The 14,661-nt window shown below is 38.5% G+C and overlaps 8 protein-coding genes across 8 annotated transcripts; 5 read left to right on the top strand and 3 right to left on the bottom strand. All coding sequences in view use genetic code 12, as the record gives it.

The window, feature by feature from the left end:
- Positions 1-219: 219 nt before the first annotated feature.
- TAD3 (tRNA-specific adenosine deaminase subunit tad3) lies at positions 220-1,254 on the top strand (the record flags this gene model as incomplete). Its single annotated transcript, XM_006685299.2, has 1 exon — positions 220-1,254. One exon carries the CDS (start codon positions 220-222, stop codon positions 1,252-1,254), a length of 1,035 nt encoding a protein of 344 aa, XP_006685362.2.
- A 752-nt stretch (positions 1,255-2,006) lies between these two features.
- Positions 2,007-3,044, top strand: SFH1 (Chromatin structure remodeling complex protein sfh1; the record flags this gene model as incomplete). The annotated part of the gene is made up of 1 exon (XM_006685298.2): positions 2,007-3,044. One exon carries the CDS (start codon positions 2,007-2,009, stop codon positions 3,042-3,044), a length of 1,038 nt encoding a protein of 345 aa, XP_006685361.1.
- A 479-nt stretch (positions 3,045-3,523) lies between these two features.
- On the bottom strand, positions 3,524-5,020 carry PSN45_004867 (uncharacterized protein; the record flags this gene model as incomplete). Its single annotated transcript, XM_006685297.2, has 1 exon — positions 3,524-5,020. The coding sequence occupies one exon, from the start codon at positions 5,018-5,020 to the stop codon at positions 3,524-3,526; it is 1,497 nt and encodes a 498-aa protein (XP_006685360.2).
- Positions 5,021-5,810: 790 nt separating this feature from the next.
- Positions 5,811-6,794, top strand: PSN45_004866 (uncharacterized protein; the record flags this gene model as incomplete). Its single annotated transcript, XM_006685296.1, has 1 exon — positions 5,811-6,794. One exon carries the CDS (start codon positions 5,811-5,813, stop codon positions 6,792-6,794), a length of 984 nt encoding a protein of 327 aa, XP_006685359.1.
- A 44-nt stretch (positions 6,795-6,838) lies between these two features.
- PSN45_004865 (FMN-dependent oxidoreductase) lies at positions 6,839-8,290 on the bottom strand (the record flags this gene model as incomplete). The annotated part of the gene is made up of 1 exon (XM_006685295.1): positions 6,839-8,290. The coding sequence occupies one exon, from the start codon at positions 8,288-8,290 to the stop codon at positions 6,839-6,841; it is 1,452 nt and encodes a 483-aa protein (XP_006685358.1).
- A 423-nt stretch (positions 8,291-8,713) lies between these two features.
- Positions 8,714-10,336, bottom strand: PSN45_004864 (uncharacterized protein; the record flags this gene model as incomplete). The annotated part of the gene is made up of 1 exon (XM_006685293.2): positions 8,714-10,336. The coding sequence occupies one exon, from the start codon at positions 10,334-10,336 to the stop codon at positions 8,714-8,716; it is 1,623 nt and encodes a 540-aa protein (XP_006685356.1).
- A 473-nt stretch (positions 10,337-10,809) lies between these two features.
- PSN45_004863 (uncharacterized protein) lies at positions 10,810-12,345 on the top strand (the record flags this gene model as incomplete). Its single annotated transcript, XM_006685292.1, has 1 exon — positions 10,810-12,345. One exon carries the CDS (start codon positions 10,810-10,812, stop codon positions 12,343-12,345), a length of 1,536 nt encoding a protein of 511 aa, XP_006685355.1.
- A 361-nt stretch (positions 12,346-12,706) lies between these two features.
- Positions 12,707-14,212, top strand: ALD2 (mitochondrial aldehyde dehydrogenase; the record flags this gene model as incomplete). The annotated part of the gene is made up of 1 exon (XM_006685765.1): positions 12,707-14,212. The coding sequence occupies one exon, from the start codon at positions 12,707-12,709 to the stop codon at positions 14,210-14,212; it is 1,506 nt and encodes a 501-aa protein (XP_006685828.1).
- Between the last annotated feature and the right edge of the window lie 449 nt (positions 14,213-14,661).

Here is a 14,661-nt window from a genome sequence, read left to right as displayed (position 1 = left end):
GTATTTTTTCTTTACCCCGGGCTTTCGCAGTCGAATATATTCAAATGCATTGAAGCACCCACCAACTTTCAGAAAATCCGTTTTAGCAATAATATAGTTTATACGGATCAAAATTGAAAGGATTTAATGCTATATAAGAAGTTCTTCGAGTCTTTAGTCCCAAGCCTGCTTCGATCAAGTTTCAGAGAATCATTTCGTATAATAGAAAATTCCCAAAAGATGGCTAAAATAAAAGATGTTGACCACCCCCATATTGACTTTGAAAAAGCTGTGATATACGGGAAACTTAAACAAATCAAGTATTCCAAGATAAATAACGTCGATGCCAATATTCCAAGACTTACAAGCGTTTGGTGCTGTCGGCTAAAACCTCAACAAACAAAAGCTTTTGTCAAGTTCATCAGAGAGTGCATTACCCCATACGAACCCCAAACATTCACGCATATTAAACGATTAAAGAAAATTGGAACGGGGAAAGACTTCCGCTTAGATGGGATACTATGTTCATCTTCTCTATTCACCACGAAAGATCAAATTCTTGAACTCATTCATGAGTACTCTGACCCTGAGATTAGTGAAATGACATCTGATCAAATCAACGAAGTCAAAATTCCTTCTAATATCCCAACCACTCGAGAGATATCCTTAGAATGGTCGGAAAAGTTTTGGCCAATGTCCTGGAGAGGAGATCCTAATGCCCAATTTCTCAAAGAAGTGAAGTTCGATATAGTGAAAGAGAAACAAATGATTAGAAAATTATTAGATGTCCTTGAAACGGCCACAGAAGAAATCGAATCCAAAAAACCCACCCTTCCAGTCGCTACAATTGTGGTTAATCCTAACAATGAAGAGATCGTATCTACCAGCTTCGACTGCCGACTTGCACATCCATTGCATCATAGCGTAATGTTGGCTATCGAGCAGGTAGCACAAAATGAAAAGAAAAGTAGACTTCAGAAAAGTGCACACTCAGTTGAGTTTGACTCGGGTTATCTATTGAATGGCTTGGTTGTGTATACTACCCATGAACCTTGTGTGATGTGCTCAATGGGCTTGGTTCATTCACGAATCAAAAGAGTTATATATTTGCAACCAATGAAATCAGGGGGCCTTGAAACTAACTACCAATTAGGTGATAGAGATGACTTGAATTGGAATTTCGAAACCTGGAGGTGGTTAGAAGAGGAAGATTTGAAGAAGTTGCATGAAATCGAAAGAAAGTACAAGACATTCGACCAAGAGGTCAATGTATAACTTATTTATTTATTTATTTATTCGTTCTTAATCATCCAGCTATTAGTACATGTCACCATTATAATACATAAAAACACGCTTTTCAAACCATTAGTCATTATAAATGATGTATAGACATGTCAATTGTCTATTCTTTCTTCTATTTGCCGCCATCAATAATGGCCTCGAGTGTATTAACGGCCCCTAAACTCGATGATGCAGACAACCCGTCATCTCGATCTAGTTTGTCACCCACGTCATTGATTAAACTTAACAATTTCTCGATATCTCTACTATAAGCATCAATTTTCTCGTCAAGAACCTTGTGTTGAGTTAGTGAGACCCTCTCGATATCTTTCAAATGCTCCAAAAACAGTGACATGTTGTATTTTTCAGTTAAAGCAGTGCTAGCATCATTATTATTGGGATTAATACTCGTACCATCGATACTTAGCGGTATTTTGAACTCGCTTTTAATATTTTCAGATACCCTTTGTAATATTATCTTCCTATCCTCATGCAATATTTCATATAAGATTTGTAAACTTGTAGAGCTAGTTGATTTAGGGAACCATTTTCTTAGTTGATTGGGGTTAATTATCTCATCAACGTCAGCACGAGACTCAAAAAACTTTTCAAGAATGGTGCTTGCATCCATATCTACACACAACTACTACTTGCTGCTGTTGGCAAATCTAACTACAATTTTTTTCTTGAGTGTAAGACTCTCAAAAAATCGCGTTCAATTATCAACAACTTCTGAAAACTTGGGTATGGGTTCCGCTGCAATCAATAATAGAACATACTTTCCCCAAGCTTTGGCCAGTGGATTGGCATCTAGAGTCAATAAGGACCTGGATAGTGCCTTGATAACCACCACTGTTCCCACCACCAGGAACAGAAGACAAGTCAACTACTCGGAATACGACAGAGGTGAAGATGACTTCGACGATGACTTTTCCCCATCACTGACTTCCAATCAGCAATCCAACAATCAGTCAAATGAAAGTGCTGTCAATAAGATCATACTAAAACCAGTCAGGGTTCCAAAATATCCATCAGATCTTGACAGTGAAGAAAACTTAAAAGAAGTTAAGAATCTGGATGATGTGTTGGTTCCCATAAGACTAAGTATTGATTATAATGGAGGAAACTCAAAGTACCAAGATTGCTTTATGTGGAACTTAAACCAAACCTTAATTCTGCCTGAAGAATTTGCTAGCATTGCTGCTACTGACCTTGAACTCCCAACGTCCGTTCATTCGGTAATGGTAGAATCCATCAAAAAGCAGATTGAAGAATACAAGCAATATTCCAACTTGCAACTACCATCGAACATGGAGTATCATGTCATCATCAATTTGGCTGTGAGTTTGGGTAAAATATTATATGAAGATAGATTTGAATGGGACTTGACCCAAACCGATGTCAGTCCAGAAATGTTTGCTGACATAGTGGTGGCGGATATGGGATTATCATTGGAATTCAAGCCCGCCATTGCAACTTCTCTACATGAAGTTATCTCTAGGTTGAAGAGAGAGATTATAGAAGGAAAGAACCACGAACTCGAAAAATACCAACAATTGAGCGGATTGATTTTTGAAAGAGGTATCAGAATATCAACTGAAAGCAGTGTCAATAATGGTAACGACCATTGGGAGCCTATTGTTGAAATTTTAACACCAGAAGAGATCACCAGACGTGAAGTTGAGAGGCAGAGAAGCTCTAGAAGAAAAAACAGGGAAAATTTAAAAGGAGTTTCTGGCAAGAGAAAGTTTGACGAAGTCGAGAGCTCGTGGAGGTCATATTAATCATTAGAAAAGCCGGTCTACTGATAAAGATGTAGAAGAGCTTTCAAAAAAGCTGGGTTATTATCTGTGTAAGTTATATTGTAAATTTGTATGTCAAATCTCAAAAGTAGGCAGAAATTCAGAAGAAACTCTTAATAATTACCACTAATACTGTCTGGGGTTTCATACCTTAAACTTGTGAAAAAGAGTTATTCACCAGATAATAAATCACTCGTAGGCCTCCCCCCCATAATACAGCATTGCGCCTTTAAGGTGCGACTACTCTTCCCTCAGTGAGGAAACACCTTTCTAATGTGGATACGCAGTTGGAGAGCCAAGATAAAAGAATTCAGGGATCTTCTTTCCCCGTTTGGATTCCCGATAACTAATATTCAGCGGATGCAATTTTGAGCTTATCTACAAATGATCTAGCTACTTTTCAATATTTATTCTCACTTTTATCACACTTTTAATAACAGAATTTTCAATCGCAATCCAACCTAGTTGGCTTTTTGTCCACGTTGGAAAAAATCTCTATACACTCCGTTTAACACTATTTTCAAAACATGGCGGCCATCGTAAATAGGAAAAAGTCCTATCACTAGTAAAGCCAAGTATACCCAAACAAGCCCAACCGTAACATATCCTTTAAAATATGCTTCACTCCAAATCCAGTCTCTGTATAATGGTAATGGCCAAATCACCCATGTGATGAGAAGCACGAATACAAAACTAGCATATGCTAGCTTCGTGTATTTCGCAATGACTCTATCATTGTGCTGATCAACGTCTACCAGTTCAGAAGAACTAGGGTCATCCAGTTTAATTTCAACAGCTCCTACCTCCTTCTCTTTTGAAGGAATCACAGTGACATCTCCATTGGTATCTATGGTAGTGTCTTCACCTTCATCAATAATTATATGGGCTTTTCTCAATAATTCCCAATTGAAAGTGTACGGCTTAATAGTCAAACTCAAAACAACACTGACTATGGCGGGAAGGAAAAGAGCTGTAAGACCTCCATAAAGACATGGGAGTTGATTTCCCAAGGTAGTCACATTGACTTCCTTATACATCTTCTTAGTTACGCATCCCCACACAGTAAATCCAAATACCAAACCTGTGATTGGAGAAACAAACGCTGCAAGCTTAGTTTGTCTACTCCAAGTTATGGTAAGAACCAAAGGAATAACACCAGGACCAATTATCATTGTGTAAACATAGCCCAACCAAGTCATATTGACGTTAACATAATGAAGCATTACCGAAAATCCGGCAGCAAACAACCCAAAAAAGACAACTCCAAAGTGAGACACTCTTAAAATTTGACGATTTGTAGCTTCCTTGTTAATGTATGTCTTGTAAATATCAAAAGACACAATACTTGACACTGAAATCAACTGTGCTGACACAGTAGATGTAACTGCCAAGTAGATCACAAGTAATAATGCTCCCAAACCGCCTTTTCCAATCACACCTTTCAATACATACGGTAACACAAACCCACTATCGATTTCGAATTGTGTCATTTGACGTGGGTATGTAGGGAATGTTTCTGTTTTTTCCAACACTATAGCAGCCATACCGGCAATTGCACCAATTGGCCATACGTTTGAGAAAATTGTTCCTGCTGCCAACAAATATCCTGGAACAGATGCTCTGATATTAGCACTAAAACTCTTTTGCCAGAACGAGCTATCCATAACAGTTAAGCCAAAGTTTCCTATTGTGAGAATAATTCCAAATATTATTGACCCTTGACTTTTTCCAGTTAAAATTGACCCTTTATAGTTGCCTTCTATGTATTTTTCACCATCATACTCAACAATAAGTTTGTACAAACCATCTAATCCCCCAATCGCATCAGAAGTAAGAACTGAAGTATTGATATAGCATAGAATGATGAGCACAATCAAAGAATGAACAAAGTCTGTCAAGAATGTGGCTTTTAAACCCCCAACAGTGGTATATAAGAGCACACCAAATGGAATTAGCATTGTACTTGCCACAATGTGCAAGTTGCCTGCGATGATTGAAACGGCCCCAGAAGCTCCAACAATCATTGAAGAACAGCTCATAAGATTAGTTACCAAGCACAAGAACATGTAAAGCAAATGAACAGCTTTTCCGTATCTTAAATTGACAATTTCAAGTGAAGTATGGCAACTGGGGATTTTCTTCTTGGCTTCGATTCCTAAGACTGACATCAAACATATTTGAACAGATAATCCAGCTCCATACCAAAAGGATGCCATAATTCCGTAATTATATACCATTGTGCAGACCCATAATAATTCCGTTGGCCACGTCCAAGAACTGTATATAGCCAGGGCAGTTAAACCAAGGCCAATTGATCTGTTCGCTACCATAAACATTTCGGTAGAGTTGGAATTTTCATGTAGATATCTATACATAAGCTTTGTAGATATCACAATCATTATGGCAAAAAATGCCCCGAATCCTATCAAAATACCATATCCACTGGCTTTGTTAAGAAGGTATACTGTTGAGTCTGATGAATCTGACATTTGGGTCTTAATTTAGGGGTAAATGATATGATCTCATGCACCCTTTAAATACTTCTTTATTTAAACCACACTTTGACTGAAAATCACGACAAATATTGCATTTTGTGTATATCTTCACATAGTATTAGCAACGTTTTCTATGCACTAAAAGATAACGGTTTTTTTCGTTTTCTCAGTTTCTCTTAGAAGCCACAGTGGTAACAGATCTGCAGATTAAAAGATGGGCAATTTCCAAGGCGAATGCACAATTCCTTTCATTATGACTATAGAACAAACAGCTGTTTTGATCCAAGACGTTAAGTCCCCATTAATTCTCAAAAGTGTTGGGGTTCCTGAGATAGGGCCAAAGGAAATATTGGTGCAAAATAAAGCGATTGGGTTAAACCCGATTGACTGGAAAAGTAAGAAGTACAATTTTGCTATTCATAGTTTACCTTGGATAAACGGAAGAGAGAGTTCGGGTATTGTTGTAAAAACCGGTGTGGATGTTAAGGAAATCAAAGAAGGAGACAATGTCATTTTAGTAAGCACTAGCTATAGAGATTTAAGAACCAGTACCTTTCAGAATTATAGTGTCATCGATTACAGATTGGCAATCAAACTCCCCAGTTTTTTAAGCTTTGAAGAAGGGGCAACAATTGGGGTGGGGTTAATCACTTCTGCTATCGTCTTTTACGATAGTTTCAAAGTCGACTTCAATTCCACATTCCAAGATAAAGCCATTCTTATTTGGGGTGCTTCCACCGTTGTTGGCTTGTACTTAATTCAAATAGCCAAGATACATGGGCTTCGGGTATTAGGTGTTGCCAGTTCCGGATATGAGGAATATTTAAAAGAACGAGGTGTGGATGTTTTCGTCGATAAGGATAACGCCCTTGACAATATCAAAACTGAGGCTCGAAAGGAACAAATTCTATTTGCAGTTGACTGTGTAGGTGAACAAACATCCTACTCGGTATTGCAAATTTTGGAAAATCACAGGCACTCCAAATTTGTTGGAATTGTGAAAACTCCGAAAGTTCAAACTCATGTCGAAGTCAATCCTGTTCTGATTAAGAGATTTCATGAAGATGTCCCTTTTGGTTCCAGATTAATAGAAATAATCTCCAAGTATTTGAACTACAAACAAGTCAATCCTACGAAAGTGAAAGTGTTCAATGGTTTGGATTCGATTCCAGAAGCTTTAACCCGTCTTGAAAAGGAGGGTGCAAAAGCTGAGAAGTATGTAATCTCCATTGTATAAAGTCTTCAGATCAAATATAGTAAAAACATAAAATTGTGTATTGTCTAGATGTTAATTCTTCTTTCGAAGTCCTCCTTTGATTCTCCTTCTTTCCACCTTAACTTGTAAGCTGGGTGACTTGGTCTGACAAATTTAGGATCTGGGCCTTTGGTCCCAAACAAACTTTCCCTATAAGTCAGAACATCATCAGGATAGTCATCCCACACCAAACCCCTTTTCTGCAACTCAGGGACTAACAATTCTACAATATCCTCAAAACTCCCTGGGCTAATAGTGTAAGTTAAGTTAAATCCATCGACACCAGATATCTCTACCCACCTTTCTAATTCATCCGCTACTGATTGAGCATCACCAATGATAACTGGCCCTAATCCTCCAACAGTAATTTTTTCTGCCACATAGCGTCTTGTTTTCTTGAGATTTGGTGGGTCTCCTGGAGACCTCTTGGTCCAATTATTAACTGCTGCACGAATAGCGTTGGACTCCACATTGGTCAATTCCTCGTCATAATCATACTCACTGAGATCAATTCCTGTCCAACCTCCAAACAAAGCTTGACTACCGTCCAAATCCCCATATTTCAGATAGTCTTTGAACTTTTCTAAAGCATCCTGTTTAGTTTCACCAACCACAATAGTAAGCAAATTGAGGAATTTAATGGAATCTTCTTCACGGCCAAACTTTTCCTTAGCTATAGTTTTGATATCATGTATCTTGGCTTTCAAGTCCTCTGGTGTGAATGAGTTTATAAAGACTGCTTCTGCATGCTTAGCTGCAAATTCTTTACCAGCCCTTGAAGTTCCAGCTTGTAAGATCACTGGTAATCTTTGGTGTTGCGAGGGTCTAAATATGTTCGGACCAGGAACTTTGAACCAATTCCCATCGTGATTGATTTTCCTAACCCTTTCTGGATCTGTGAAGATACCATTTTCCTTGTCTAAAACAACTGCATCATCTCTCCAAGACGATAAAAATAATTTGTAAACAACGTCAAGATACTCTTCAGCTCTTGCATATCTTTCGTCATGAGGAGGCAAGGGCTCGCCATTAAGTAAATTCGTTGCGGCACTCTCCAAGTAACTGGATACGATATTCCATCCGACTCTACCTTTGGATAACTCGTCAATCGTAGCTAATCTTCTGGCAAAGTGGAAAGGGGCTTCGCTTATGGTTGAGAACGTAACCGCAAATGCCAAATGATCGGTAACTGCTGCCATAGCAGGAATAAGTGATCCTGGTTCAATTAATGGAACTTGAGCTCCCGATTTCAAAGCAGCATCCAAATTACCCTCATACACATCGTACCCCCCTAAAACATCCGCAATGAATAAAGCATTGAATTTCCCTTTTTCTAACAACTTTGCCAAATTTGTCCAGTATTCTAACTTATCAAAGTCATTAGATCTATCCTTAGGATGTTTCCATAAGCCAGGTGCTTGGTGTCCACTGCTCCCCATATCAAAGGCATTTAGAATTATATGTTTTTTTCCTGTCATTTTTTGATATATTTTGAATCTCTTAGGCTTTTGGATATTTATATGGGGTAATTTATTGTGGCACAGCAGTGACTAAACATGTGGTTGCAAAATGATCGAAAATGAAAGTCCAGGGATTCGCAACAGTGGTGGAAATTTTTATGTCAAATACAGTGTGGCTTCTCAAGATTTGCGATTTAAAAATCACTAACTGTCACATTATTTTTCCAGACTTTGGCAATTTGTGATTGACCCTTCAATCGTAGATATGCACTTCGGGTAGTAATTGGTGGATACAAGCGAAAGGATATTTAAATTAATTCAGAGCCCGTCGTCAAGAAGAAGCAGCTCATGAATTCCCTCCGACACAGCTAGATACATGTTCTATCCTAAGCGAACCCCTATTTAAAAAAAGATCTATTTCGTTTATTTGCCCTAACAGATTTACAATTCCTCTACATGCTTAACTTGCACTGCTTTTTCTTCTTCGGTGAGACCAACGTCTATATTTGCAAGCTTTGAAGTGTAATGTTGAAACTTTCTAAGAGGAATACCACTAGCATACATTTCGTCAATTTCATCGTAGCTTCGTCCAGCAGTTTCAGTCTGGAAGAAAAAAATGTGAACCCATATAAGAACAGAAATTCCAAAAAATATGAACATAGTTTTTCCTCCTAAGTTCGCCTGGTCAGGATTGAATACGTAGGGAATAACGAATGACCACATCATGCTAAACAAATTTCCAGATGCCAATCCTAAAGCAACAGTTTTTGTTCTAAGTGCTGAAGTAGGATTTTCAGCACAAATTGGGTAGCAAACCGAGCCAAGACCAGCGTTATAAATACCACCATATAACATCATGAACCCAATACACACATTTAACACCTCTGGTTTGGAGTCAGAAGCAGTAGCAGTAGCACCAATAATCAAGTCACATAAACAAATCGACAATAAACCATAGATGAGATTGTTTCTTCTTCCAAACCTATCAACGATAAAAAGGGAAGCGATACATCCACCGATAGAGATTGCTTGAGCTCCACATGTGTACTGAAATGACTTTTGTTCATCAAGCCCCGATAATTGGAAAAAGTAGGTGGTATAACTTCCAGTAAAAGCAACTCCAGAAAACGAAGTGCTCATAAAGGGCACACAAGAAACCATCGTTCTCTTTAAATTAACACCTTTGAAACAATCTAAGTAGGTGGATCCTTCTGAAATCTTTTCAGCTTCCAAAACGGTTTCTTTAACAACTGTTACTTGATTTACTGCAGCTACCGGATCACCTAATAACCTGCGGTAAGCTTGCTCAGCCTTATCTACTTTTCCTTGAAGGATATAGTAGGTAGGGGACTCTGGAATAAGTAACATAAGAACCAAGGATACAGCTGCGAATCCCCATTGAGATGAAAGCATTGCCCTGTAAGCCCATCTGGTTTTAAAATTTGCAACACAGTAATTGATAATGAAAACGACCAACGGACCTATTGAGAATGAGATATTACATAATGCAGTGGAAAGCCCTCTTAAAGGCAATGGGGAAATGTCGGCAACATAAGACACACAAGAAGCCTGAATGACACCAAGGCTGAAACCATTAAGGGTTTTACCTGCGATAAAAACCCCCATAGTAGTAGCAGCAAATTCCATTCCAACAAAAGCACAAGAAGTAAGCATACCTCCATAAATAACCCATTTCTTGCCAAATTTATCAGCTAACCAAGAACCCAACCACTGTCCAACAATCTGTGTTGCAAGGGGAACTCCCGATAAGATTGACTGATCTGTAGAACGCAAAACATAAGATCCATCGACCAAATGACCAAAATCTTCTCTGAACACACCAATAGAAATCACAGTACCTCCTGCCTGTGACTCAAATGATGTACTTATCAAAACCCAAACCATTGTTAAAATGCAGAAACAAGCATATGGGTGTCTCTTCATAGCTTCCCACTTGGTGATTTGTTTGTCCATAACCTCAGTAACAAGGGCATTATGATGAGCAGCATCTCTTAATTCCTGAACGCTTCCGCTTGGTGAAATTTCCTTTTCCAAGTCTGACATGTTTATTCTACAAATTCTTTATGTTTTATTTTCAGAACCAAAATGAGAAAATCTGGGGTTATTTAAAGCTGCAAAACCAAGACAACAGCCGATCACCATTTCTGGACGTTTTAACCGCGTTGAATGATCGGTCGAGAGAGATCGGTCTTTTACTGCGGTACTGCATCTCCATCGAGAAATTTTCAAGAACTACCCGTCATAAACAAATTGAGAAGAGAGAGAGAGGCTAGGTTTTACGGGATTCACTCCGCATTTCCCCGCATTGCCTGACGTGATTGGTGAGAAAAAAAGCGCGCTTAGAGATTTCCTTATTTTGATAGATATAGCCGTTGTCGACTGTATATCGTTACCCCAGAATCTCCGCCCCCTTCCCCACTTATAAGTAAATGATGGTATTTCATCTTCTGGATATTTCATCTTGTAGCATCCTCCATAGAAAATCATAAAACTTGTTCATCAATTTTATTTTTTCAATGTTGCTTTTCAGCTTGTTATTCTTAGTGTCATTGGCTGTGGCCTTAATCCCGAAGAAAGATTTTAAACCTGAGGTGTTTATATTGACAGATATTTCCAACGAACCTGACGATGCTGAATCATTGGTAAGATTGTTGCTTTATTCTAATGAAGTAGACATCAAAGGGCTTGTTGCTACTACATCTTATTGGTTAAACTATACCGTTCATGATGAAGATATCTACCCTATTTTAGAGGCATACGGAAAAGTTCACAAAAACTTACTTAAACATTCTAAGGACTATCCATCTGTGAGTTACTTTAAAAGTATTGTTGCCAAGGGGTCTAGTGCCTATGGACTATTGGCTTTCGATCAAGAAAAAATCAGTGAAGGGGCGGTGAATCTCATCAAGCTGATTGATGAAGCAGAAGAATCACTTTTTGTATTGATTTGGGGTGGCGCAAACACGTTAGCTGAAGCGTTGAAAGAGGTTTCATCTACTAGGTCAACAGAAGAGGTGGACTTGTTCGCTTCCAAAATAGTTGCGTATTCCATCTCGGATCAAGATAATGCAGGTCCTTGGATTAGGAAGCATTTTCCAGGAATCAAGTACATTGCTTCAGTTCATGGATTCAGCCAATATGGTCATTCAGCTTGGGTTGGAATATCCGGAGATATTTATAACTTCGTTGACTTCGGAGGGCCAGATACTTCTTTAGTTACGAAGGAATGGGTCAACGAAAAGGTGAGATCTGTGGGACCCTTGGGTAAGGCCTACCCAATGTTCTTGTTCAATATGGAAGGCGATACCCCTTCCACTTTGTACGTTTTACCTAACGGCTTGTCTGACCCACATGAACCTTCATTTGGTTCTTGGGGTGGTAGATACACCTTGAGCGATATCTCCCTTGTATCTGGTAATCACTATGGTGATGCTTTAGACTATGCAATTGGCAAGGACAATAGGACTCATGTTAGTGCACAAGCATCAATTTGGAGATGGAGAGAAGCTTTTCAAAATGACTTCGAAGCCAGAATGCAGTGGACTGTTAAATCGTTCGAAGATGCACCTCATCAACCTATCATTGTTACTAATGGCTCAGTAGGGTATTTGCCTATGGTCATTGATATAGTAGTGGGAAATGAGGTAGTATTGGATGCTTCAGAGAGTTATGATCAAAACAACAATTCTTTGACCTTCAAATGGTTTCATTATATAGAACCTTCACTATCTCAAGGAAATATCCTTGAAATCCCCGAAATTGAAATCACAAAGTTGAATGATGAAGGCTCCATTGTATCTTTTACAGCTCCTGAATTCCAGCAAGCTTGCTTTAATGTCTTCCTGAGACCTTTGGAAGATTGCAAAAAGTATCATATCGTCTTGGAAGTGACAAATAATGGAACCCCGTCTTTAACGACTTATAGAAGGTTCATTTTAAGCACAGACAAAGGCAATAATACTTTTGAAAGCGTTGAATACAAGCAAGCTTTCTTCAATGGTGACGCAACGTCTCAGGGGGATGATGATATTTATGTTCATGATGAATTATGATCCAAAATCGATTCTTTATAGGCAAACAAACTCAAAAGAATATTACACTAATAGCTTTAATAGAGGAAATGCTTTAAACACCCACCTTCAGTATGCTAAAAGTAAATATTCCCTCTTTACCCTGACAGTTATAGTCTTCACTCTGATTCCTCATAAACGCTCGAGGGTAAATTGCTTGAGTGTAAATCAGTTTTAGAGAGGTTTCTCAGCGGAAATCTCTGTTTTTGGAAAAAATGGATTAGAATGCTACCGGATCTAGTTTCCGCATCGAGAAAATCAGATTAAGATTTTAATTTATAAACTGGATGTAATCCCCGAACTGAATTTTTTCATACTTTTTTTATCAAATATATATCAAGCAATGACCCTTCCATTATTCCAATCAATTACTTTGCCAGATGGCATAAAGTATGAGCAACCAACTGGTTTGTTCATCAATAATGAGTTTGTGGCTTCCAAGAATGGCAAAACCCTCGACTCGATTAACCCCGAGACTGGGGATGTCAATGCTACAATTCATTGTGCTGATGAAGACGATGTTGACATCGCTGTCGCAGCTGCTAGAACTGCATTTAAGTCATGGAGAAATACTACTGGTGTTGAAAGAGGTGAGTACTTGTACAAGTTAGCTGCAATAATGGAAGAAGAGAAGGAGGTTTTAACTTCCCTTGAAGCCTGGGACTCTGGAAAGACAAAAACTTTAAATGCAGTAGGTGATGTTCAAGAATGCATTGATGTTTTCAAGTATTATGCTGGCTGGGCCGATAAGGTTCAGGGTAGAGTCATCCAAAATGATCCAAAGAAGTTAGCTTACACCATCCACGAACCATATGGTGTCTGTGGTCACATCATTCCTTGGAACTACCCATTATTAATGGGTGTCTGGTGTCTTGCGCCTGCCTTGGCTGCCGGTAATGTTTCCATCATTAAGTCTTCTGAGTTCACTCCTTTGTCTTTGTTATATTTGGCTAAGTTATTTGAAAAAGCTGGCTTCCCTCCAGGTACCATTGCTATTCTTTCTGGTTACGGAAAAGATGCCGGATCTGCCTTAGCCGGGCATATGAAAGTCGACAAAATTTCTTTCACGGGATCCACAGCAACTGGGAAATTAATTCAAAAGGCTGCATCTAACAATTTGAAGGCCGTAACTTTAGAATGCGGTGGTAAATCTCCTTTAATTGTTAGAGCAGATGCTGAAATCGATCAAGCCGTTAAGTGGGCTGCTCAGGGTATTTTCATCAACCAAGGACAAGTTTGCACTTCTACTTCGAGAGCATACATCCATGAAAGCATATATGACGAATTTGTTACTGAATTAGTTGCCCATGTTAAAGAAGAATTTTTGCAAGGGTCCGTCTATGAAGATGACAAAATGGTCGGACCACAGGTCTCTAAAGTTCAATTCGAGAAGATTTTGAGCTATATTGATATTGGAAAGAAAGAGGGTGCTAGAATTGCTTTAGGTGGTGAAAGAAACACTGAAAAGGATATGTCAAAGGGTTTCTTCATTAAACCTACCATATTTGCTGATGTCAAGCCGGATATGAGAATTGTCAACGAAGAAATATTCGGTCCTGTGTTGGCTGTAGGAAAATTTAAGACTGATGAAGAAGCTCTTGAGTTCGCTAACCAAACTGAGTACGGTTTGGGAGCTGCTATTTTCACCAGAGATATTGCAATTGCTCACAACATGGCAAGAGACATCGAAGCTGGAATGGTTTGGATCAACTCATCCAATGACTCTGATTACCATATTCCATTCGGAGGGGTTAAAGCTTCTGGTGTTGGTAGGCAATTAGGTGATTATGGCTTAGAACATTACACTCAGGCCAAGGCGGTTCACGTGAATATTGGTACTCGTTTATAATTGGTGTTTTTTATGTATATAGACTTTTGTACAATGTAAGCCCCAGTTTGAACTTGAACCTGGATGTGATCATTTTCTCTAGTTCTATGGTATAAAGCCACCTTCCTTAGTCAATATTGATAATTTACCTAACGTCCAATAATCACGTTGAAACCTCAAAGCCACTTATCAAACAGATATAGCATAAGTCCTTAAGATATTGAGTTAAGAATCTATGAAATTAGGCTCTTAGTAGGGTTTTTTATTATTGTATTAAAGCTTCTGCAAAAAATATAAATGACAATTTGTCCAATTGATCTTAACGAGTGTTTAACTTAAACAAGTTTCGCAATTCTTAGAAAATCATGGCTTATAGACTTTAAAACTATTTCATTAGTGCAAGTTTCTAGCAAAATTGTTCCTGTGATGCTAAAAGAGTCATTAGTACAAGGTATCCCACTTTAAAAGGA

The sequence above is a fragment of the Yamadazyma tenuis genome, chromosome 7, assembly GCF_029203305.1.
Source record: "Yamadazyma tenuis chromosome 7, complete sequence".
NCBI classification, from domain to species: Eukaryota; Fungi; Ascomycota; class Pichiomycetes; order Serinales; family Debaryomycetaceae; genus Yamadazyma; species Yamadazyma tenuis.
Note: the sequence above shows the minus strand (reverse complement) of the source record. Positions and strands in the feature narration are given on the sequence as shown.